The 26,419-nt window shown below is 41.3% G+C and overlaps 1 protein-coding gene across 10 annotated transcripts in view; it reads right to left on the bottom strand.

Annotated features, from left to right (window-relative positions):
• ELAVL4 (ELAV like RNA binding protein 4) overlaps positions 1-26,419 on the bottom strand; it is a 79,527-nt gene that overhangs the window by 8,230 nt on the left and 44,878 nt on the right. For all 10 annotated transcript variants that reach the window (XM_051799935.1, XM_051799918.1, XM_051799887.1 and 7 more), the window contains one exon: positions 8,774-8,877. In XM_051799935.1, the coding sequence (XP_051655895.1) occupies positions 8,774-8,877 (104 nt within the window). The remainder of the gene's footprint in view (positions 1-8,773; positions 8,878-26,419) is intronic.

The raw sequence follows: 26,419 nt of genomic DNA, 5'->3' as shown, positions 1-26,419 counted from the left end.
CATAACCTTTTAAATCTAACATTTACAGAGGAGGCTAGAGAGAGGAGGTGGAAAAATTTAGGGAAAGAAATATGAAAAAGAGGTTCAATAAAACATTTGCATCAACAGAGGCAAGCTCAGGCAGGCACACAGCACAAAGGCACAAGTAGACATAAGGAACAGAGAAACCTTCAGTGCTGAAAGAAGAAGGATATTGAGGTGGAAACTATTTTGTGCCTCAGCGATTCAGGACCTCACAGCCCATGAGCTCCTGATGGGGTGCAGCATTTCCATCACTTAATTGCTGTTCTGAACAGCCCTTTGACATGCCAGGACCAGAACACACACAGCACTGCTTGGCTTTTATGTAACAAAGCTCAAGCCAGGTCTTTGGGAACACCAGGGACAGCCATGCCTACAGCTTGGTTCAGTGATCTCGTGTTGGTTGCTTCTCACTTATATCCCATGTTGGGGCATTTGGAAAAGCAGACTCTCCCTCCCCACTCTGTAAATGCCTTACCTTGAGAGGGTACTGTAAGAGTTCAGATACCTACAGTTTAACCTACTTTAGGAATAACAGTTTAAAAAATACATAAGAGCCTCCCTGGAGCAGGGGTAGGGACCTTACCTATTCCTCAAAACTGAGAACAGCAAAATTATTAAAAGTTCCTGGGAAAACAGCCAGGGGTTTCCTTTGGGTTTCTCACTCTGGCACATTCATTAACCAAATGCCACATTACAGGGAGGATGAAAAGTGTTGGGATATGTAAAAAACCCACCACTTCCCAGAGCATAAGTGCCTGACATTTTATATACATATATATATATATACTTCTACTCTCATGGGCCTTGCAGACAGGCAGGGGAAGGAGAGGCTACAGGCACTCCCAAGCCCCCCATGTGAACACCTATCGCTGCTCAGGTCTAGTTTTTATTTCCTCCCGCAATCAAACATTCAGGCTGCGGGGGAGCCTGAGCCAAAGAAAGAAGCTGCCAAAAGCAACTCAGCCGTCTTTAATATCAAGGAGAAAAGGTTGTGAGCTGAATGGACTCAAGGCTAGTAATGTCAATTATTTATCTGCTTTTGAATCTTTTTCATCTTCCCTCTCAGGTCAGCCAATGACCAATCGATCGGTTAGAGTGTGCCATCCTGCTTTCAAGCTATTATTCAGTTAGTGCTGAGGACGGGATGTCTTCCCATGTGTGAGTTATCAAAGGAAGAAATCGCCCACCCTGACCCTCCATCACACCAGAAGCTCCTTATGCCGCGCGAGTTAAAATGGGAGCGAAAACCAGCTCCCATTTTATCACTGAAAGCTGCAAAGCACTGTGTGAGGATACTGCATTAATTCTTTATATTCACACTTAAGAATGATTTCTTTTTTTTTTTTCTTTTGCTCACGGCAGTGTTAGCACCCTGTAATGAAACAGCGTGTGGAAAAGAATATGGAAGCCTAGCCACCACAAAGAATTCAAATAATGAGCTGGAGAACACCAAACTGCTGTTTGACCCAAGCATTTCTCAGCATTAAAATGTTTGTCCGCTTGTGTGACGGTTGAAGGTCGAAGGACGGTGTTGTATTTCACTGCATAAGATCATTTAGGAGTTCTCTGGTAAAATTTGCAAGGAAGATAATAAAATATTGTACAATTCGTTTTACAGCTTGCTGGCCTCAGATGTTAGTTTCTATAAATACATATATACTAACTGTGAAAAACATTTACTAGGACATTTCTCATCTGACATTGAGCATTAGCCTGTGTAAGGGTTTCTCTTCAGTACAAACAGCCATCTCCAGAGTCTGCACCACTGTCTCAAAACACTACTGCAGTGTCAGAAGGTCCAGCATTTCATATCTTCCACGGTAAAGCACATTTTTGTTCAGTTGCACAGAAAATATCTCCAAGTTCAAGTAATTATCTTCCCTATTGATTTCCTACCATTTTCCCCACACAGAAAACTTTTTGAAGAATTTCTAACCTCAAGACTCCTCAGAACGTAAATTGAAGCTGTCTGGCCTTTCCAAGCCAGAGCCCACAGCAAAGGCACCCAGAGGCATGAACGCATCCCATTTGTCCTACAGAACATGTAACAGCAGCCACTGAAACACAGACATTTAACCACTTCACTGCTGCTCACCACAGGAGAAGCCTTCAGCTCACATGCTAATCCTGGATGTCTCCAACATCAAGTCCATTTCTAGATGCCTCCTTGCAAAATTTAACTCCAGTCTGCTCCAAAGGGGAAGCGCGTTGTCCTTTCTGGAACGATGTACTCTGCCAGCAGAGCCACCCTGCCCTGGACACAACATCTAAGCAGTAACCAAGCAGCTCCCGTCTTGCAAACACCAACCTGTGTGGATGTTTTGCATCAACAAAACATCTCTGGAGATGTGTGTCTGGCTCTGCCATCATTCACCTGGGGATCATGAGACTAACCAGGAGCCTTGAATCATGGCAGCACAGGCACCCACAGGCCACCAAACCACCTGTTTGTGGTACCTGCAATCCCTGGGACACCTCTCTGGCCACAAGCAGGTAAGGTGCAGTTGTTGTTAAACGACTCCTTGGGCAGCTTCCAAGAAAATCTGAATAACATTCAAAGATACCAGGTTTCTCAAGGACCTTAATTCTGAGACTTTGCTTGGTGTCTTTCTGTGACACGGGTCGAGATACAGGATTTCTTGTGTGAGTTTTGAGGTGAGTCACTTGGCTTTCTTCTGCCTGAGGTCCAATGCAGAATGGGGACAACTCTTTCCTCACTTGCTGCCCCTTATCCCACTGGTACACACTGGAAGTGCTTTAACATAACTGCTCAGAGAGTTTCACACATGTAAATAAGCACAATCTCACTTGTTTCATGCACATACAGAAGTAAAATCTGCTTAACGCAAGTAAAGAGGCTATGGCAGAAAGACACATTTCCCCACAGCCACTTCCAGACCCTCACTCGTGTCCTAATTTTGTGCAAAACCAGATTTGAGAAACTCTCCTGCAAAAGCTACGTACTCTGTCAGAACAAGCACACCCAAAAGCCCTCTGGTCCAGAGGCTGGAATACTTTCACATCCGACGCTTGCACTGCTTTGTCCTTTCTCTTCCCTAAGCCCTTGGCTGGCGGATGCAGGGCAGTGACGATGCACTTTACTGTTGAGCAATTCAATGCCATTTTACCAGGATTAATTATGATTGCAGGTACAATGGTCTACCCCATCAGTTCAGGAAAGACATCCATTGATAATAACCTAGAAGTACTCTCGCTGTATCAAGAGCAAGGCTAAGAGAAATAATTGCTCTGGCTCAGTGGAATGAAAAGGACTGACTGGTGAAACTGAAGCAGTTAAAACACAGATTGCGATTAAGAGAAGGTGCACAAAATTAAGAGGTAAAGACTGGTGCCTGCTCAAAGCAGCAGAGCCAAAGCTGAACCTTCAAATGCAGCACTGAAAGGTCCTTCAAGCAGCATCATCATTATGGACACAAAGGTGGAAGAGGATTTGTTAATAAGCACTACCAAGTCCAAATGGTTACCCAAACAGAGGCTCCTAAAGAGCAAAACCAGAGTAAACTTAGTTGAGGCTTTCCAGGTCTGCAGCACCTTTTAAAGTTCCTTGTCCAAGGCTTTGTCCTGGTGTGCAGCAGCCACTGCAGATGATCCCTCTGACTAAGTCTGAGCTACCCTAAAACAGAACGAGCCATTACCCTAATTTTAAAAGGAACCATGGAACAGCTATGTCCCAAATCTGCAGCTTGCAAGTCTCTGTAACATAAATTTTCAGGGAAGTTAAAAAAAGGGGGCACAATGCGACTGGACACTTTAAAATGCAAATCCCTCCCTGCCGCAGTCCAATATGCTCAGCTACTCCCACTATCTTCCAAACCCCTCATCTACCCTCTTTTCCTTGCAGAGCATCTAAGCCCCCTCTGTGCCTTGCCCAGATTTCTCTGTACACCCTCTCCTTATCACCTGGCCTTTCACAGCATCCCATTTCTTCACTGGGACAAGAGGCTGCAAGTAGTGTCTGGCAGGTTTGATAGCAGGTGGCCCCTGGTTAGGCTATGGAAGAACACAGTTGGAAAACGCAGGGTTTTTGGCAGAGTACTGCACCAAGAGCACCCAACACCAGAGCTTTGCTACCATCATTACCAGTAATCCAGCATTTCCTGGCTGCAACCCAAACTGTTGTGTTTAACTCTCCCCATACCTCCCAAGCACTTCAGGATGGGGTGCAGAAGATGCAGCTCTTCCCCATTGCTCCCTGCTGCAGCCTCCTCCTCCCCTGCCCTGTGCTTCCCACACCTCCTTCTCTGCTGAGCACGGCTGGAAGGCAATCTTTTTGACAAATGACTTTGTAGGACGGAGAAGTCTGAGGCTGCTGTTATTTGGTTCCCTACAGTGACAGGATGGTTTGTAGTTTTGTGGACAATTACAAGAATTAACATGGACAGATTTAGAGCCTGAGTTTCGTGGAAATAGTTGGCATTTTGAAAAATGCCAGAGAAACCAAGATAAACAGGAAGATCTTTGAGCAGTAATGTTACTACCTTATTTTCAGAAAACGCAGGATTACTTTCTCCCACAGCCTTATTCACTGTATTTTAAACCAGGACCACCCAGACCTATTGATCAAAACGGGAGAGTAAAACAAATAAAATTCCACGGTATTTATTCATTTAACTGAAAATTAATATAACTAGAAAAGGCCCTTGACCACAGAGGAGTGATCTGAACTGCCTGGTATTTCATCATCTGATAGATTTGATGGATTTAAAAACTGGAGGTTATCAAGGGCTCAGAGAACCCAGATTCCTCGTCCCCTCAGAGGAGACATCTCCCTTTGCTCCAGCAGCATCACATCATGTACCTGCTCCTGCAAGTGAGGGAAGAAGCAAACCTATTTGTCAGGCAACAGAGAAAAGGAAGGAGAGGGGACACAGGACTGTACTTCAGGGGGTCACTGGCTCTCTTTAGATTTCAAACTTCTTTTCAAAACTGTTCTGCCCTTGTTCCATTGAAGTCAGGTCACCTGAATCCCCAAGTAAATTGTAAAACACTTTTTTCGTATCCTTTCAGACGTTGTCCTTTTTCCGGAGCAAAGCAGCAGTTTAAACAATCTGTAACCCCATGCATCACACATCTTATTTTCCTTCTGATATTTGATGCAACTGAATTGCCAGGCAATCTTCAACAGCAGCAGTGACCTTTCATATGCTTTTATGGATGGGCAAATTTAATTTCTAAAAATAGATTCAATTTCTGGAATATATATTTATTTCAACACACACTGTATCTTCCCTTATTCTAAGCTGTTTTGTAGAATTATGTCAAGCTTTAGCTGTAAAAATAAAGTGAAGCTTTCTTCCTTCACAAGAGAATGATGCTGCTACAAAATGGCGTAAATAAAATATGCACTATGATAAGCTGAGGAGGAACATAACGTGTATAACCTATTACCAAACACATAACACTTCCTCCAGTGCTTTCCCCAAACAGATATTCTGTAAATTGTCACCTCTCAACTTTGACTTGAAAGGGCATCATTGACTTAAATAAAATGCACATAAATATTTTAGCTGCTACGGGGAAAAGGGATTATTTATCATAACAATGAAAGAATAAAAAGAACATTTTTTCAGTTATTTTAGTCCACACATCAGAGCCGACTGTGCCTGGCTGTTCTGCTGATCCTGCTATAAAGCCAGTTCCTCCTGTGACTGCATGGCTGTTTTGCAAGGCATCAGGAGAGAGAGAACATTAAGCTGCCACAAAAATGTTACAGAAGTGAAAACGACAGCATTTGGGGCCACATGCAGAAAGTATATATTATTTTTAAGCAGGAATTAAGCCTTATGGGGTCAAAAAATGAGGGCAAATGTAACCCCCAAGAGCCAGCTCATGTTCAGTGTAGGTGTAAGGAACAGCAGAGCCCATGACTGAGCAAAGAGATGGGACACAACCAGCAGGACCACGGTGACCTTGGCAAGCAGAAGTGATTTGCCAGTGTAAAAAGGCGTTCACAGATTATTCGTTTCAACTGTCTTTCCATCAAAACAGCTTCCAAAAGGCAGCCAGAGAAATGCCACCTGCAGGGCTGCAGCTAACCAACATACACGGGCAGAGGCCAAGGTTCAGCCCATGGACCAACAGGACATCTACAGATTGATTCTGGGGCATAAAACCCAACCGCATTCACGAAGAAAGCAGAAAAATGTTTAGTTCTTTTCCAGCTTGATGTTATTCTACTATTAAATATTTTCTGGCCTACAAAACTATATGCCACCAAATTCCTTTCTAGATGTTCTTTCAAGAGAGCCTTTTTTAACACACCAACAGTGCATTTTTAGTAACTGTAAAGGGTATCTATGGCTGAAGTAATCGAGTCTGATAATCAAATACAGTAATTCCACAAGCTAAAATACTTCAACTTCATAATGAATGACAGTGAGATGCTAGACAGTGAGATGCAAGCGAGGAGGCTTCAGCAGGGCTGAATACAGTTTCTCATCACCTTGCAAGGTGGAAACCAGGGATGTCTCCAGTGACACAGGTGCTGCTGGCAGCAGTGAACACACATGATTTACCACTCAGCATGAACACTGGGAAACCTTCCCCATCACAATATCAGGAAAGCAAACCTAAACTATTAGGATTTCTAGAAGCAAACCATAATTAAAAACACAAAAAAAAAAGGGGATAAAGTGAGGTAATCACATGCAATTCTGCAATGAAAAATGGGAGTTGGAAACTGCCGATTAGACATCCTTGAGGCCAAACCTCGGCTATGGAATAGATTTTAGGAAACTGCATAAAATCAATTTTATTTAAAAAAAAAAAAAGCCTACACATCTTCCCAGTCATTGAGAAACTTATGTAGCTCCTGTACACATAGGTTAGATCAACCCTGTTGCTGCTTATTCAATTTTAACAGCTTTCAAGAGCTCAACAAGATGTCCTGTATTCGATAAAAGTATTAGCCACTAATAAACACAAAAACCCCAAACCAAACAAACCAATGCATTTCTAAAATTTATACTGAATTAAAAAAAAATAAATAAAAAAACAACATTACACAGAACTTTTTGCATGGGAAGTTCTCAGATCAAAATCTTACTAAGGAAAGTATAATGGGCCTGATTTTGCATGCGAGAAACGTATAATAATAATAATAATAATAATTGGTGTGGGTTGGAGTTTTTGGAGGCCTTTTTGTAGCTTGTGTAACCTTGGAATATTATGCATGCAATAGCATTGCTCTGGTTCACAAAATAAACAGAGGAAAGCAACATAGGTAATTAGGAAAAGAAATGTAGCACCTTTGCTAAGGCTAAATAATGTTCAAAACTACATGTGCTGCATTAAAAACCGATCTAGATTTTTCAAGTTCCACTGAGTTTTTAATAAAGTATTTTCAAAACATTTTTCCTGATAATGTGCCTTTAAAAGCAATTTTGAGAGCAACTTTTCACTGTAAGCAGAAACTGCTGAGTGCAAGCCTGCAGTTCCACCTGCAGCAGTTGATAAGATGGTAGATTTTGCTGCCTTGCCTTACATATTCCTCAAAGGTTTTCTATTTAACTCTACAAAACCATGCTGTGAGCATTTGGATATATGGCCCACACACATCTGCTGGATGGAACCTGGATGGTCTAGGGGAGGTTTGGAAGTAGCTTTTCCTATGTAGCCCGTGAAGTTACTCGACCCCTTTCATAACTCTCAGCCCGGGACTTCTGCTCTTCACTGATCAAACAGACCAGGGAAAAACCTGCTTGAAGCAATCCACAGAGATACAGTGGAATCCAACAAATATTTTTGCTTTGGGGAATATAATTTTGTCCAATCTTTTAGTGAGAATGGGTATGCACAAATAAAGTATTGACTACAAGATCTGAAATCACTGACACTACTTGAACCGATATTCACTGAAGTAAAAAATTCTAGTTTTACCTTCCTTAAACATAAATTTTTGGCTTTGAAATACAAATTAAGTACAGAAGAAAAATTAAGAAAATGGTGCAAACCAAAAGCCAGCATTCAAATATGATCAAAGTAGTTTCAGATAATTTGAATCTGATCTGTTGCTTGTGCCCCTTCAGTTTGTTGATTCACATCCCTTAAGCTGTATTATTTGTCAGAATTTGGGATGTAGAAATTTTCTGTAAGCTGTTTCAGAATAGCTTTATCAGCCATGCAGCAAAAACCGTGACAGTGTAGAAGCTTGCTTTTCTTGTGAGACCACTAAAGAAGGTCATTGAATAACTAATGGTCTATTACAACAATGAAATAAGAGACCTTAGTGGGAAGCCTCCAGTTTTTCAAAGAATAAATCAAATTAAGGATGTAGAAACTGCGGAAAAAAACCCTTTTTTTTTGAGAATAACATATTCTAACTTGAGAGAAACATACTTTTAACACCTGACAATGACAGGAGCATCACTAGAACAGCTCCATGTCAAGGTATTTCCCATTAAAACATAAGAAAACATGTAACTTATGAATACACTGTCACGTACTTCACCTGTTTACGGAAAAGGGTATCGCTCTGGATGCTTTATTCTACATTTTAGCCTCACTGTCATGCTTTAAGGAGCTTCCTGTTACTTTCCCCTCCCTTTAACAATAGCAGCAATGTCCGAGAAGAGAGATTTTATCTTCTGCCTGTCCTCCCTTGTTCTGAGGAGGAGCTCGTTAGTGCCCTTCCAACAGAGAGTAAAATAGTGACGAAATTGCCAGAAACTGTTTCAACTACTTCCTCCCACTTCCTGAATTGAGCAAAAGGCATTTTATATTGTCTTACCTTTATGGTTTTGGTCTGGAGTCTGAGTCCATTTAAAGTGTTAATGGCTTTCTCTGCATCCTTTGGATCAATGTAGTTAACGAATCCATACCCTAAACTCTGCCCTGTTGAAAGGCAGGAAAGAAAGAAAAAAAGAACTCAGTATTTTTCAGCACAGGAACATGATTCCAAGAGTAGAAACACGTTTTTCTTACACTGTTCATTTCATCCCTGGTTTCCCTTACGGTCTCTATGCTGTTCTTCACCATTTTGATATCTCCTGAATACAGTGGAAGCCAACATAACTTTAAATTGCTGCTCTGAAGATCCTACTTTAAGAATGAGAAGCAGCAACCCCCCCCACCCTGCCTTCCACAGGAATTTACTGAAGAGCACATATGAGGCTTGACAGCAACAGAATTGTGTAATAGTTTTGTGTTCCTAATAAATGTAACTGGTTGACCTGTCAGTAAGGAAGGCACTTCTTAAAAATCATAAACACACACACACAATTTTGCTACTGTTTATAAACAAGTTTGTAAGTGTTTAAAATCAGGAAACAGCATTTTTACATTAACCTTGAAGGGGCTGACTGAGGAACAGATAACCACCTTTATGTCTCGTTTACTGCTCAGTGAGCAGCCAGCAAATAGGAGGAGAAAGGACAGCCCAAATTGCAGCAGGGCAAGGGACCACATTAAAGCTCCCCTCCGAGTATTAGAGATGACAGCAAACCCAAACAGTACAACTGCTGCTGCGCATGGGATGGCAGGAGCCCGCTTTAGCAGCCAAAATCATTTCAACAGCTTCTGTTTTACCAGCGAGATCTGTGTTTGTGTTTGCAGTGCAAAGAGACCTGGTTAATAACCGGGATAAGTGACAGGGAGCTGGAGGGGCCGCGCTGTCAGCACTACAGGTATTGTGCACACATGGATAAAACTACAGGTCTGCAGAGGGCTGAACCTGCTCCACAGGGATCTTTTCCTGATTCCCAAGTAGCAGCTTTGCAGCATCAGTTCTATTAATACAACATGACAGACAGACGCTTCCAGATCCCTTCCTTTGAGCCTCCTACTGAACTTATTTTTTATGTTTGAAAACCAGAGCAATTCTTAATTTTTTTTTTTTTGTTAAGGCACATGCACTTAGAAACATATACAGATAATCACATTTCAAGAATCAGTGAGCCCAAGCAGGCAGGCTAGCAGTCCTGTATTCCAACCACGCTCCTTCTCATACACCCTTCAGTGTATCTGGAGCACAGCAAGCCAAAAAGCAAGCTGTCCTTTGGCGCTGATGTGCAGGGGACTGAAATTCTTCTGCTCACAGGCAATGAGAATGGAAACATGTGAAAATCCCTCCCAAGGAGAACGGCATTTGTGGAGATTTCTATCCACGGGAGCAGCAAGCAGCGACCCAGCTCCTGCTCATCAGGAGAAAGGCGAGGTTGGGAAGGCAGCTGCACACCAAGTGCCTTGATGTCCCCTGGAGGCACAGATCCTGCCTCCCAGCACAAAGCTTTGTTTCTTTGTCTCTTGGACTACAAAAAAGCATCTGTGTGTTTCTCAAAGTCAGACGCCACCCAAAATACAGTGTTTGCTGTAACACAAATACAGGGAGCGCTTCTGTCTTACGAAATCAGATCAAAGCCCTAAAAGCTGCTAACTCTGCGATGGAAGACTTTAAAAATCCATGGAAACACTGCAGTTCATGCCTGAAATGCCCACATACAGGCATAAGGATAAAAAAAAAATGGCTGTTTTAACCTACAGTACATCCAGGGAGCAATTCCCTCCAATCAATTTAACTTCAGAAAATAAGTATAAAAACATATTTAGTCTTCCTGAAGAGCTAAACAGTCTCAATAAAAATATTCTTATCCAAGTTACATGACATTCACCAAGAATAAACTGAAGCCTGTCTGAGCACAAAACCCAGAACAGAAACATTGTAAAGATACTTTCCTTGCCATGCCTTCCTCCTCTTCTTGCCTATCTGAGATATTTTATACTGTCCCAACTCCTGTGCCTCTGAGCACATCAAATCTTTAATGCATTTAATCCTAGACAGTCCTGGGCCAGAAGGAAGCCATCCTCTAGGAGATAAACCTCTTTTTATGCTTTAGGGAGACTCAAGGATCAGAACTTTGATAACCTGCCTTTGTCTTTTCTTTTCCTGTTGATCCTCTATGGACCTTCAGAGATACACAGAGCAGGAGTAGCTAATGTAAGGCCCTGGAATTTATGTCAGGCAGTCTGACCATGGGCTTCCATGTCCAGCCACTGTTATTCTCAAGGCACATGGTCTGACCACTACAATCTAGAGAGTGGCCTTTACCTATGTCTCATACAAACATTCTCACTTCTTACTTGTGCAAGGAAGCCACCACGGATAGCAAACCCGCAGACAGCACTAGCAGCAGGGAAGGGAAATAATGGCAATACATGAAAAGAATGATACAGCAATTCCACAGACCATTTACTACCTTGCTCTGAGTTCTCCGGTAACACTCAAGTTATTTAGATATCATCTCTGCTTCTCCCTACCAACTGGAAACAAATATATTTTCTCCAAGGTGAAGGATAATGAATACCAACACTAATAAAGTTGTCTTGTCTGCATGCAGGACTGCAGAACCTGGCTTAAAGAAAACTATTATACTGTCATAGCATTTTCCTTAGAATAATAGGTCTGCAGAAACATGATTTCTTCTTGCTGGTGTATATACCCCTGAATGCCATGAGATACATGAAAATTGTAACAGGATTTAAGGCCTGTTATTCAGAAGCTATTGGTTATGAAATCATATCCAACACACTAATTGCTATATTGGCTAAATAATATTCTCACAAAAAAGGATGGATCTACTCAGCATTTTAAGCACTGAATTTCTGCTAATTCAATAAAACCCCCTTTTATCTTAAAAACTCAAACCCTGTACCCTTTGCAGCCCACTGAGATCTCCGTGCAGTTGTTTCCACCAGCAAATTCCTGCTGCTGCTTTCTGCCATATGCCTCACTGTATCAGTGAAGCTCAAGGGAGGAAATCTTTCATTAAGAGCTTTCCACTTCAGGTTACTTTGTATTTTCAACCATCTCTCCCAAACACTATGGTGTACATGAAGACAGACACATCCCAGTCTCAAAAAACTAAAAAGAAAATAAACTCAGACAAAGCTAATTTGTGAAAAGCTTTATGACTGTAGCAAACATCATAAAGTTTCAGTGTGCTAAACATTTACAGCTAAGAAGCGAAGAAAAAAATTTATACATGCAGCTAAAAATATTATTTTCAAATTCCTCTAAAGAGCAATACACCTTATGTCAGACAAAACACAGACTCTAGATATGAAAGAACGAAAAATTGTTACTGGTAAAAAAACCAGAAAGTATTTGTTCCAGAATACAGTAACCAGTATGAACTTCCCTATTTTCTCCATCCTGTACTCTTATTGCATGTACTCCAAAAGGGTAACACTTCTTTGGACACAATCTGGCAGCACAAAGCAAGCAGCTGGACCTCTCAGTGGGATCCCACACAGACACTGTAGTTCATTCCCATGCTACACTTCCCAGGAACAGCACCGTAAATAGTAAATATTTTCTGTGATTTGGAATCCAATAGTTCATCGCATGCTGTGATTCAGTAGGTCAGGCAAGAGATATTTCTAGATGATCCTAAAACAACACCTTGTTACATTGCTATTACCACTGCTCCTTCTGAATGTTTTATCTAGCTGCAGAGAATGTATACTGGACCTCCTATGATCTGGTAAGGAATAGGTCTAAGCAGTAACAGGGTTAGAGATTACCAAGGACTTGACAGTTATAAAAAAAAAAACAACAACCAACACCACACAACAAACCAGCTGAAGCCAAGTCCAAGTTGATAATGTACATATCTTGCACTTTAAGAAGTTTCATTTTCAGAGATGAAAATCATCAAGATTCAAACAAGCCACGAGAACGATTTTTTCCATGTTCTGTTTACCCTGTAACATTTATCCACACATCCCAAAACCTGCAACTGTGAAAAAGACAGTGCCAGAGACCTGTACCTTCCCTTACTCCTTTGTAAGCCAGTCTGCTTAGGCCAATTCCATATTTAAAATAGGAGATAAAGGGAAAATACACAGAAACAAATATAAGTTAGAACAGAAATATCATAAGAAACAAACAACAACAACAACAACAAAATCTCTGGCTAGTAAAGATCAGAATAACAAAAGAATTTTTTTTTTAGATTACAGAAAAAAGATCCCTGAATGCTCATCCTGACTCATCAGCAGATACTAACAGTAACAGTACAGAGACAACAGACGTTATGTACATCTGAAGAAGTTACATGAAGTACTAAACAGAAACTCAGGTGGATCCTAAACAGGAGGTCCTAAAATTATGTATGTTTAAATGAGATGATCTGGATTACATGCATAGATGAGACTCCAAAAAAAGGGGCCAAAGGCTCTCTTGTGATTAACAAATTCCAGGAGCCCGGAGGAAAGACAATTTTGCACTGAAATTCAAAAAGAAAGGACTGGATGACCCAAGTAATTACAGGTCCATCGGTCTAACGCTGAGCAAGGCAAAAATTACAGAATATTCAATACTGGACTCTTATAATAAAAAATTATAAGGGGTAATAAAACCAATGTCAATCAAATTAGGTCTCTGGAAAATAGATTCCGTCAAACTAAACTGACAACCTTCTTGATGAGATTACAAGTTTGACCTATAAATTTTAAGAATGTTGATTTAATGGCATTGATGTACTTGGTCTTCTCTAAAGCACTTGATTTGGTACTGCTTATTAATTGACTAAAACAAAATTAACATGGCACACATTAAGTAGATTAAAAAAGTCAACAGATCTCTAACTGGGAATTGTGAACAGGAAATCACCAGAAAGATTTTTTCCTACAGGTCTACCTCAGGAAACAGACCTTGGCCCTTAAATTGTTCATTTCCACCGGTAAGTGGAAAAAACCCAAACTCCCTGCTCATGAAGATCAACTGCAGAAAGACAGGACAAGAAGATAAGAAAGAACAGGACAGAGTGAAGGTGCAAAGCAATTTAAGCTCCTCAGTAGACCACAAATACATACATTGAGGTAGCACAAAGATTACTTTCTGACAAACAAAGTTAACTGTGGTGTACTTTAGAAATGCTGGAATGAAAGATTGACAGAGGCCACATCAAGCCTGCCATGTTGATAAAAGGGTAAAAACAATTCTTCTTGGCACAAAACCCACACACAATCAAAAAGGGAAAGAAAAACCACCGATTCTGATCTGACTGTGTGCTTTGCTGGCCAAGAGCAGTGTCCAGCCCCGCTGTATGTGCTTCAAGCAAGACGCAGATGCCTTGGTGATGGTGCCATTAGAGTTGACTACAGCACTAGAAAAAACTCTTTCAACTTAGATATGGGGGTCAATCTGCCCACCTGACCAAAAAAGTTAAAGTTGAAACTTAACAGTACTATATTAGTGTTCACTTCAAGTACACATTCATTTTTTTTTTCTTAACAATGTCTGTCCATGGAGTTATATATTCCAAGTCCCATTGTTTGGCAGGTGAAACCAGACTAGAAACAATACAGCAAATGCTGTTTCCTGGGCAAGTCATTTGCTCTGTTTTTGATATTGAAGGTAAAATGAATTTAAGTACCAACCAACCATTTTGTCAGTTCTCCTACCACTGGAAATTCTGGAAGTTTTTTTTTTTTGAAAGCTATGCTTTTCTTGCTCAAGCAGAAATTAATCCAGGAAGGTTTTGGCATGATGTATTAAGTGCTCTACAATCTCTTCTACTCTGAAGCTCTACAAATAACACTGTTCCTGCTGTTTGCAGTAGGAACTGTATAAAGAACAATCATTGCCACAAGCAAAGCAGAAGCAAACTCCCTTCTCAGAAAGTCTGAAGCTTTCCTACTGCAGGAAACTGTTTTAATAACAACTTATAGAAGAGTACAACTTTTAAGTGCTCACCTGTGACCAGACAGGTTCAAGAAATGTTTAAAAATATCCTTTATATTTGGAAATAAGTTACTGTGGCACTGAACATCACATTGAAGGACTATGGCCACTACAGTCACTCATGAAAACAAGCGCAGAATGGGACAGCAGCAATCCAAGCTGCCTTAAATTGTGGTTTTTGTTGTCCCCTGCCCAAATGTAAAACCTAATTAAAGCTGCCCGCCTGACAGCCATAACACAAACGCGAGCTCCGATGCTTTTCTGACACAATCCCTCCCTTCAGAAGTAGGGCACGTCTGACAGCTCATCTCGCATTAGCCAGGCAGAAGCCGTCAGACAGTAACAGCCTTCAGTCACTCTGGGTTTGGGACCAGAAGACAAATAATGCTCACCGTGAATTCTCCAAACCCCCCAGCACCATTTTTGCCTGTTACAACCCCACTGAAATTTAGGGAAGAAACTGGTAGCAGGGTGAGTTTTTCTCTATAGAAAAAGCCGAGTGCAACTTGCTGTCCACCTGTGGCTCTTCCAAGCAGACCTGCACATATTCTTCCACCTTACCCAATGTTTCTCAAACTGGAGATGTTCCTAATACACAGCACCTACGGCTGGCTGGGAGAGCGACTGGCAAGAGAAGGACTCACCACGCTTTTTGTCTTGTAAACAAGAATAATCAAAGAAACGTAGTGACAGCCAAGGCAAGCCCTGACCCAGCTGGCAGGCCCATTTCACAGCACCACCCTGTGAGGCTCCAAACCTCGTCAGAAGTGCTTTAAACACATTCCTGGGAAGACAAAGAATGACTACAACTCATATGAAAAGCTGTATGAAGTAGGGGCTTTCGGAGAAGGTTACATAAATACCCTTGAGAAGACACATTCAAAATGTACCAAGAGGGTCAAGTGAATTGACTGCTGTATTTTTGCTGTTGTTATTTCTACAACAGTCATCAACAAATAGAGCTGTTCACCTAAAAAAAGGAGGTAAGCTATGGAGAGCAGATTCAGATCAAGGCAAAATGAGATATGATCATGAGACCAGTTCAAACCCTGCTCCTTGTCTGATGCTTTTTACATCAGTAATGTCAGTCTCATTCATCCTCCACCCCTGTATCAAGGAGAAGCACCTCCTGTCACCCCAGCAATGCACACTGCAGTCTCAGAGAAGCAAACCAAGAGGGAAGCATCTCCTGCATGGGGTGCTCCTAAGACCAAACAATTAAGCTAAGGCTGTCACTGTCACAATTCACTGCAATCCAACTATGAAGGGTAACTTGTTCTGTGCTTAGTGCAGCTCTTTATCACAGCACCCATTTAGTCTATAGCTTATTTACAATACAGTCTCTTTACATTTGTACAGACTAGGATTTATTCAATACATATTGTCCATGCAAGAAAGCATTCTTCTCCTATTACACTTTTGCTTTTACAAGAATTTAGGGAGAAATGCATAGTCTTTCTCCAAGGAAAACCAAGACAAGTATGAGTAGTAAATTGCTTGGTTTTTTTACCTCTTGCAGAAAGGTGCAAGAGTATAAGTTTTGTTTGGGAACCTTCCACCAAACTACTGTACTTCAGGTGCCCTTACCAGTTCTTTTGAGAACATCCTACTTGTACATCAGGAAAAGTCAGCTGTATTTAAATGCAATCCAACCTAGAGCCCCAGACATACTGTGATGCTACAGTGCACCTACAATTAAGCAGCATGACTTATTCTTGGGTTAAAAATAGCCATCTGCAAATTCTGAGTTCAGTAGATCCTTCTTCTTAAGATACCACTGGAGAGTAAAGCCAGATTCCAGACTCGATGGGATGCCCTTATAACAGATCCCCTCCTAAGAAACATGCTTGTAGTTTCATAACAAGTAAAAAAGCAAAACTAAACCCAAAGCTCAAGGAAAATCCCCCTCTGTTCCATAGCTACAGCACCTGCAAAGGCTACATAATGACACAGAGCTCCTCAGACAGGACAAGATCCCTCAAGCAAACTCTCTCCCACGGCATCAGAGCTCTGATACCCAAATAACAAAAAAGCCAGGTGCTCCCCATAAGGTATCTGCAGGGAAAAAATTCCTATTGCTGCCTTAATCCTGGAAATGCCAGAGATAAAAGCTCATTCATGCAGGAGACAGGCCTTTTTTGGGGAGCTCGAGGGGAGACACGAGTTGCACAATGAGGTCCCAGGGGAGCTCTACGCACACAGGATTTAATAAACTCCAGTCCAAGTGGAAGGGGCTTCTTCACACCAGGCCTTCTCCAACAGAGATGCTGCTACACGATTAAAAAATCCCCCAAAGGAAGCCCTTGCAAACAGTGTGCTACATCCCACGGAAAACTTTCCCTCAGGGACAGGATAAGAGAGGGAAAATGAAGCAGACATACAGACACCGCTCACTCAATTTTAATATTTGAATGGAAAGTGCCAGATACCATGACAACAAGCCTAGAAAAATAAAAGGGGAATAAAGAGAAGTGTTGTTGAAATGTGAAACAAATCCTATTAACATAGCTAAAGCAGTCAAGTGATTCCTGCTACTGAGGTAACTGTGACCCCTAAACCTCCACATCTTGCTTGGGAAGACAACCACTAAGGACCTGAACACGGTGACCTCAAAAACAAAGCAAGACTCCCAAAAGCCTACCTGCAAGCTACCCACAGCAAAAAGCAACATCATTCAACCAGCACCTTGTCGAGTTAGAAAGCCTGATTTTGCCAGGCAGTGCCAGAGGAGATTACATGAGTTTTGTCCTCTTCTGTAGCTTTAACAAATCTCTTAATGCAAGACAGTGTAATTTAATGTCTTGATTTTCAGAGATGCTCAGGTAGTAGCAGTTCTCATGTAAATGAAATACTAATTGACAGTAGCTGCCATCCCTCAAAATTAGACACAGTAACGATTCTCACTCTAGAATAGCCTCAATATCCACGCAGAAAACAGACCAAGATGAGGCATGCTTTGACAGCCTGATGCTGCCCAGCACCACCAGACCCTTCTGAAAACCCTACTCCCACAGAAATTTCAGGAGGACTTTCAAAAACATGCAATTGCTCAATTTTAAACTTGACCATACCAACAACGGAAGACACCTCTGCTCTTGAAAACAGTGCCTTACAGTCTCCTAAAGGCTTCTGTCATTGCAGGCGTTCTGCATCTCACCTGAAACAAGGCTTTGCTCTTACCTGCACACTAGAGAGTTCAACCAAGTCAGCTGTGTGACTGCTGTGCTGGAGGACATGGACTAATCTGCATGCAAAGCTTAAGTGGCAGTTTGAGACAGATGTTGCTGACTTGGCTGGAGTCTTCTGCTGTTCCCATTACCGTAGCGTGGAAGCATTTTATCTCTGAAACGCACCTTTCCTCACAAACACCACTGAGGAAAGCACTTTTATTCCTACTGTGGAGAAGAGAAACTGAAAGGCATCACAATTTCCAGGGTGAACTTGGACAGAGTAACACAGTTGCTAAAACAGGGAACTAAAACTGCATCTCTCTACTCCAAGGCTGGAACCTTATCATTGGCCCACTGCAAGTTGTGCTGGGTTGGAGATATCTTGGAAACAACACACACATTTCATGCTGCAGAATATATTATCCTCCTTTTTCTTTTTTGTTTTCCTGCTTTTATCAAGTTTCTTTAAATGTAAAAATGGATTTTCAGCACGGGTGTGTTCATACTACTGCAAGCAACTGATTAAGTATGTTTTCAAAAGCTACTGCTCCTGACATGCAGGAGACAAGTGAGTTCCATTTCTGAACAAATATTTGGATTTTGCTCCCCTCGGTTGACATCTCTTGCTTCCCTTCTTTTCATCTTCTCCTCCCCCTTCCTTCAAGGAGCACACAGCCTCTGAATTAGCAGCTGTTCTGAGAAGAGCAAGGCTGCACTCCTCCCCGCTTTGTCCCAGAACAGAACAGGGACTGTACTATAAAAATCCAGTGTTCTGGGGACAGGCATGAATGGACAAGAAACAGCCATGACTTGTCTATCCTGAACAGTAAATTCAATGCTGAAAAGACGAATTAGACACAAGAATGCAGACTTCAGAAACAAACAGGCTAAGCTGAAACAAGATTCAGTAAGAAAAAGTGAAACCAAACAGAACCAGAAAAAAAATTGAAAGATATCAGCACATAAAAATGGTAAGCAGCAGTGAGGAAAGAAATCTGCAACAGGAATTAAATACGTTGTAGGAAACCTTTCTCATCCCAAATAGGGGATGTCACATCATGGAGAAAGGATACAGCATCGTTGGACCAGCAGTAAATAAAGAACGGTAAAGACTGCGCTCAACTTGAACAGGAAATGTATGTACTGGACACAAGAAAGGCAAAAAACTGAAGGTAAATTTTGGCAACCACCAGGTTTTTAAAGCAAGACCTAAGGCTCAAGAGTGACTTAAGATGCCAGCTTAAAAGTGTTCAGTGGTAAAAGAATAAATACGGTATCCTTTGGTTAAACTGTGACTAAAAGCATATAGATACTTCAAATGTATAAAGACTGTGACTGAAGATGAAATATTAGAAGTGTGCTACTTAACACTGTTACTCATAAGATGAAATTAAAAGAGGGTAAAAAAAATTACATGATCTGAAACCAAAGAGAAAAGGCACTCCAACAGCATGAACCAGCAGGTCACAGAAGAGGTACATGCTTCATTACAGCAGATGTATCTTCCCTCCTGCATACCATCCCAAATGCTGCCACTTCTGAAATTTAGATGAAAGGGGAAGGCAATGAAAACTTAACACTGAACAATGGAGTAGAAACTGAAGGCAAACCAAAGGAAAGGGTGATTTTTTTCCCCTGGTCAGGCTTCAATCGAAAGGACAGTAAATTCGGATCAAAGTGAGCCCATACTGTACCATACACACAGTTTCAGTGCAAATGTACCAAACTTCTATAAAAAAAGAGCAACACTAGGCACCCAGAGCCAAAGTGTATGAGAAACCCCACTATTCTAGAAGATGATGGTAATGAGTGGTGGTGAGATGGGAGAAGAAAGGCAGAACCAGGACAGAGCCTGTGCACTGACCAAGATCCCCACTTTACAAAGGGTCAGAGAACTGCATCAGTACAGTGAAAAGTCAATTGTGGCTCAAAGCAACCCACAACTTGGTCTGTAGGTGAGAGATCTTTACTAAAAGGTCAAGAAGATGCTCTCTCAATGAGAAAAACTATGCAAGCAGAGGAACTGGGAAAGGAAAAACACAGCCAAGACATGAAAGGCCAGCGCATCCTCAAACCTGGAATAATTTCATGTGGAAATAGTGGCAGTAATGCTTCCAGTCTAAAGGAAATGGCAGAGAAACATAAAACTGAAGAAAAACAAGAGTTTGTTTTGCAAAACAAGAATATTAAGTAGGACATAACAATATACTGCAGTAGCAATACCTGAAACCTGTCTGACTGCAAATTCAAAAAGCCCTGGTAATTTTGTCATTAAATGACTTAATTCAGCAACAGTTAAGGTTTTGTACCTCAGCCTCTGTCAAACAAGAAATAACAAAAGCCACCACAATACCAACAAATTTCACAGTAATTCAGAACAATGACTTGGAATACCTGTTCTGTCTCATCAACAGCCCACTAATTAAACTCTGAGCTCTACTAACCAGTTTTGCCAATGCACAGAGGAAAGTAATTTGTTACAGACCGGAATACAAAATTCAATATTAACAACACAACCCGTGACTGCAGCATTTTTAATCTGATCAGCAGAAACATAAATAAAAGCTGCAACCTGACAGCTAAGAAGGTTAATCTGGAATAGTTAGATTTACGTAGATTACTTTACACAGCATCTGGAAAGATGCTGAGAAAGGTAAAGCCACTTTGTTGTATTGCAAAATGTGCTACCTATAAAAATTTTGCTATCCACCAGTACATAAACTGCAGGGAGCCTACTTCACAAATTTGTTTCACCTTTAAGACAGAACTTTCAAGAATTTTAAAACAAGAGCAGGAATTTAAGGATGTTTCAAATGTTTATAATATTCCTTTTAAGTACTTGCAGATAACAGTAACGAAAGGGAAAACTGCTTTAAGGAGAAAATATTATGACTGTGTTGTGAGCACATAGATAGTTCTATCACTTCAAATTCTTGATAATTTTGTTGAGAGAAATATCAGCATGAATATGTTCCTTGACGAATTTTCTCTAGACTGAAAATCTTTTCCTTTTAAAGGTGGCAGATTTCATCTGCTAACACCTTCTGCTATGACATTATCCGCATGAATGGCACTGGAGGTACCACGGGTTGATGTCATGAGTACAAGCCATTCTTGTTGGCTGACCACCACCAAAACCAGTGCAGGTTCTATGATGCATAACTCTAGTAAAAGGCTTTTCACAATACTAAACACATAGGTGGAACCTAACATACCTAACCTGGAGCACATCAGTGCCACAATCCTACCAACAAACAACATCAAGGTAACTGAGCAGCGATTCCAATGCAGAAGAAAGCATAAGGGAAAAATATGTTATCAGTCAAGCTCCCAAGCTGTTCATGTTTGGAGATGGTGGGGGTTTTTTTGTTTAAGACAAAGAGGCTTCCAGAGCAGGAAAATATTTAAAGAAAAAGAATTGGGAAAAGAGATGCACTGGTAAATAGAAATGACACAGATACAGCAAGTAGGAGAACAGAGGAGTCTAAAAAAGGAACTGCTGGAGAATACTTCTTCCCTGCTACATGTCCTATCTTCTCATGCCCTACCTACGGTCCTCACAGCAGGGAAAGTCAAAACACCCCCTCCATCCAGCCAACAGAATCCTTGGGAAGAGGAAGGCAGCCTCATTTTGTGGGTCCTAGAATGCTGCAGCAAGAGGAAGGAAGCCTGTTGATAGCTAATTTAAGGTGCTTTAAAATCTCTGTGAGCATCATTATCTGAATAGGGCAGCAGGGAGATTAGACCTTGTACTGCAGGAACAGCAGCCCCTCTAGTACAGCAACAATTAATCACACTGGCAATACTGCCATTTGCTTGCTTGCAGGTGAGTATGACGCAGCTTTTTGTCCATCTGCTTTTGCAACACCCCTTAAAAACTATCTAACTGAACAAAAAAAAAAAGGCAGTTGGGACTCTTGTGAATAAAAATAAGTGTTCAGGGTTTTTTCCCCTCAAGTTGATATATTCCACTGCTTAAACAGATGCTGAGAGTCATAAGAACAACAGTACTAGGTTGGAGCAGAGGTCTGTCTGGTCCAGTATCCTGTCTCCAGCAGCACCTGCAAGTCAGTAACTTGCACTGAAATTCCTAGCAGGGACAAGCAGGAACATCTGTAGGATCAGTGACTGTCCAAGAAGGATGGGGAAAAGCACCTACATCCAATAACCCCCAGCAGTAAGTCAGCCAAAGCCCAGCCAGTGAGCAAAGCCAAAGAAATGGACTTGGACTCCAGGGCCATGATGCTTTCATCCCCTCGTTCTCTTCTTAAAATAAGAAACCTCACACACGAGAGGAACCACAAAATTGTGGCATCACAGACATGGGAAATGTGGCAACTGTGCAAAACCAGTCTTAACAGACATGCAGAGATGAGGAAGGGCCCAAACAAAACTCAGGCTGTACCACACATGGTTTAAAAAGTCAGAGGCTGCAGTACCGTATCGATGACCATTCCAGGAATGAAGCACAGGGTATGAAGAGAATACTGCTGAAATCCAGAGATTTGTTGGCAAAGGCTGTGCATCAGAGCAACTTCCAACAGCCCAGATTCCCGAGATGGTTATCTGTGCTGACTGTAAGCACACAATTGCCAGTGAGCTGCATACAAAGGCCGCTGGACTCCCAATCCAGGCAAGCAAGAGAAACTGTGCTTTAAGTGGGAGAAAAGAGTAAGCGGTGAGCAGTGTTAAGTGCGTGCAGGTGCAGAAAACCCCCACAAATATCTTTGTGCATAATAACATAATTAGAAACTAACACCTCTTAATCATAAGCCAATTTAAGACAATAACCTGTTTCCAAGCATAGGGATTGAGCCTTTGAAATTTTCTGGAGGCAAAAGAGAAGGAAAGTATTTAAGGCCAGGCAAGACCTCCAAGCAGCAGATATCCCATAAGGAATCTAGCCCTCTGCAGATGGCATCTCACTTGACAAAGAGACAGAAGCAGGTTGGCTTGATCGTGTAAAATGGGTCCTTGCTCAAGTGACAGATAATTCCAAAAGCAAAGAAGGTCTGAAGGATGGGGTCTGAATGGATGGAACCTGAAGAACTAGTGGATCAGTTTAGGAACTTCACTTAAACTGAGGTAGCAGAAAACAGAGAGGAAATGCAGGAGTGCTGAGGATGTACACACTCCCATGGACAGCAGATCCCAATACTGCTCTGAAGGTCTCAGGCTGACCATTCCCAGAAGTCAAGGTGAAGATCTCGGCAGAATTCTTCTGGTTGTAGAGAAAACAAACTGGCTAGAAAGTCAAGTGATGATGGATCAAACTCAGACAAGGGGCAAGGACTTCCTGACTCACTGATTCTGCAAATCAGCTACTGCAGGCAGGTCAGGTAATCCTGGTCACAAGTTTACTAAACACAATCTAAAAGCCAAGAAGAAACTCCTAATGCAGCTCTGGTGCAAAGCAGCCTCGTGAGAAGGGAGAGCAGGAGGCGGATCACTTTCAAAACCATTTAAACTGGTTTTACACAGGTCACTTCTATTCTTGGACAAGTTGTGTAGTAAGAGTACTGGGGAGGCAGGCAGAGGTGACAGCCACGGCATGGACATGCTGCTCACCGGTGTGGCTGAAGGGCAGAACTTCTTAAGCAGCAGGAAATGGATGAATGTTGGGAAAGTCAAAGCTCTGAAAGGTACCTAGGAGGGCTGTCTAATGGTGCCCCAAAAGACCCTGCCTTGGCTGGAAGATAGTGCACTGCTAGTGGGCATGGCTGCCAGTCTCCCAGAACTTTCCTCGCACTCTCTCATGCTGTTCCTCCCCTTTCTCCTTGGGCTAAAAGGAAAGAAAAGAAAAAGGGTTACAAGGAGCTGTGCACAAGTGCTGAAGCACAGGGTCTGGGTTTCTAGAGGGGAGGGCAGAAGGAGGACACTGTGAAAAAGGCCAGACAACACTGGAAGGTAAGGGTGGACTGCCATGGAATAGCGGGTTCTGCCAGAGCCATTTCACCCAGCTGTTCCCCAGTACACAGTTATACTCAATGCAGGTGATACAAAGGATGGAAAGAAAGGTCTCAGAGCAGAAAGTGAGCAGACACACTGAAAAGACTCATAAATAACCCTGTATTTGGAAGTCATGATTTCAGAGTGGTAGGTGTGCTTGTGCTGTTGAGGAAAACCATGTTAATCCTTCTGCACTACACTCGATGGGAAGGTGATGTTATTTACTCAAACCAAGCAGTAAAAACTGAAGAATACACTAAATATGCACTAAAGGCATTTAATACACTTCAGAAGCAGCTCAGGATTGCAACTGGTGAAGTTAATTAGAAAGCTCTTTCACAGCACAAGGGTCATGCCTACTTCCTTTCTGCCTATTTGCCCCAATGCTCATTTCAATTGCTTTTTTTCCCCAATAATCAAGAAATCAAAATTCTTTTGTTCATCAGCACAGAGTAGGCACCAGGCGACTGCAGAGAAGCGATAACAAAAATGATGGATGCTAATTTGACCATTTTCCTCAGCGTTTAGCACAGACATCAAACCACACAAAACCATTTCAGAAATCCAGCACTAAGACACTCGCTACCATTTCTGTGTTCCCTCCCCCACAGTGCTAAGTTCAGATACTTAATGCAAATGTTCATTTAAATAATCAATATTTGGGGATTGTCTTGAATCTGCATCCCTTAAAATAGGATATACAACATGGAAATTCAGTTTATCTCTGCTCAAGAGCAGAATACACTTCAGGAAATAAGCTATAAAAATAACTAGGCTACGAAATTAAGATCAATTTATCAAAGGTCTTTAATAACATTCAGAGTTATATATTTAGTCTTTTAAAAATAATTTTACATTTTAGGTTTAAGAGATCCTGGAACATGTCTGTTTTTCCATCTCTTCTAATATATTATTCTCCACTTGCAATTAGAAGTACCAGACAAAGATTATAACCAAAATTTAAAGCCTACTCTGTATTCCAGCTGTTTCAGAGAAAGAATTTTCTTTTCAGCTCTAAACCTCATTATTTTAGATTTCTGCTTCTCTGGATACTTCACTTTCAGCTGCAGTTATGCTACACTCTTGTCTAACCACTCTTTCCTCACTACATTTTGACTATGCACTCAACACAAAGAAATAACTCCCATACCAATCTCCTGTACTTACTAAAGTACTGTAAGGCCAATCTACAGTCACTTCCTGAAAAACCTAAGGCAATTCACTTAATTTGGTATTATTTTTCAGACAAAAGAACTCTAGCAGAGTACTCCGCTGCATAAATATTTTTCCTATTTCAGCAAATACCAAGTCTTTTGCTTTCAAGGAAGTCAAATGCAAAAACTCCACAGCTTGTTACAGAGATTCCCTATACAGCCAATTTGAGGGGCACTACTAAATACAGCCTTTAAATGCAATCAAGCCAAGTACCAGAATTATATATTCCTCTATATATCGTGAACACCACAGTATTAGTTTGAGTTTTTTTCCTGTTCTGAAGGATTGTATTAATTCTCCTCTTTTACTAGAGCAATGAAACTGCTGCTACCACTCAGTCCAGGGCAGCAAGATCTGTGCCAAATAAATGATCACAGATCAGTGACTAGTTACTACTGCTTTACAGAGAATTACTAAAAAACCCTTCCAAGTCAACAAGGGAATAAACTACCTCTACAAGGTATTTTTCTACTAAACCCTGTTATTAGGTGGGCTTATGCCATGAGGCATGAGTGTTTACATACTTTCTAAAGAGTTTATAAGTCTTATCTAACATAATCCCCACATTCTATAATCCTATCTGTTTAATGTATTTTAAGTGGGGAAAACCGCTGGAACCAGTAATATCTCAAAATGGAAGGCACTTTCAAAGCACAATCAGTGAACTGGACATAAAATACAGAAGTAGTTTATGCTCAGATTAGACTTTCAGTCATTTAAGGATCAGGTAACTTAATGCTGGGTTTCACTGTAAGCTATATTTATCTGCATATGGGTCATTTTTTCTTCCCATAGGACACACTTTTGGCATGCCCTTCTGCAAAACTCTTAGAGAAAAGATACAAAAAACACTGTTAGCCTTTGTATTTGAATTTTTCAGTGAATACGTGTTCTATCTGCAGTTTCTAAACATAAATAGCTGTGAACTATTTCCCTTGAATAAAAATAAATCTTTTCTCCCCTTGACAAAGCAGGACAATTTCACTAATATCTCTGCAATTTCCAGCCTAAGCGTTTCAAATGCAGACTTAACCATGCAATGGTTACCTACTGTCATGAACTCTATTAGCAAAAGGCCTCTTCCCCATAATTAAATTTAGCCATTAATCCCATTTTTGCTTTGTGTCTTTACGTTATGATGGGCTTTCAAAGTCCTCCCTCGATCCCAAGATGGTCACTGTGACCTCGGTCATCTACTCTATAAGGCATCAAAGCCTCCCATTAAATACATAAAACTTAGCTGCTGCCTACTGCAAACACTGGGTCAATACTAGAAGATGTCTGCTTACCAAGGAAAGCTTAAGGAGTGTTTTCCTCCTACTGTACACTTGCCATCAAATCCAAGAGCTTCCCTCCT

Source organism: Manacus candei, unplaced genomic scaffold (assembly GCF_025592945.1).
Source record: "Manacus candei isolate 608988 ecotype Guabito, Panama unplaced genomic scaffold, ASM2559294v1 h1tg000005l, whole genome shotgun sequence".
Classification (NCBI taxonomy): Eukaryota; Metazoa; Chordata; class Aves; order Passeriformes; family Pipridae; genus Manacus; species Manacus candei.
This window is presented reverse-complemented; position numbering and strand designations above follow the sequence as displayed.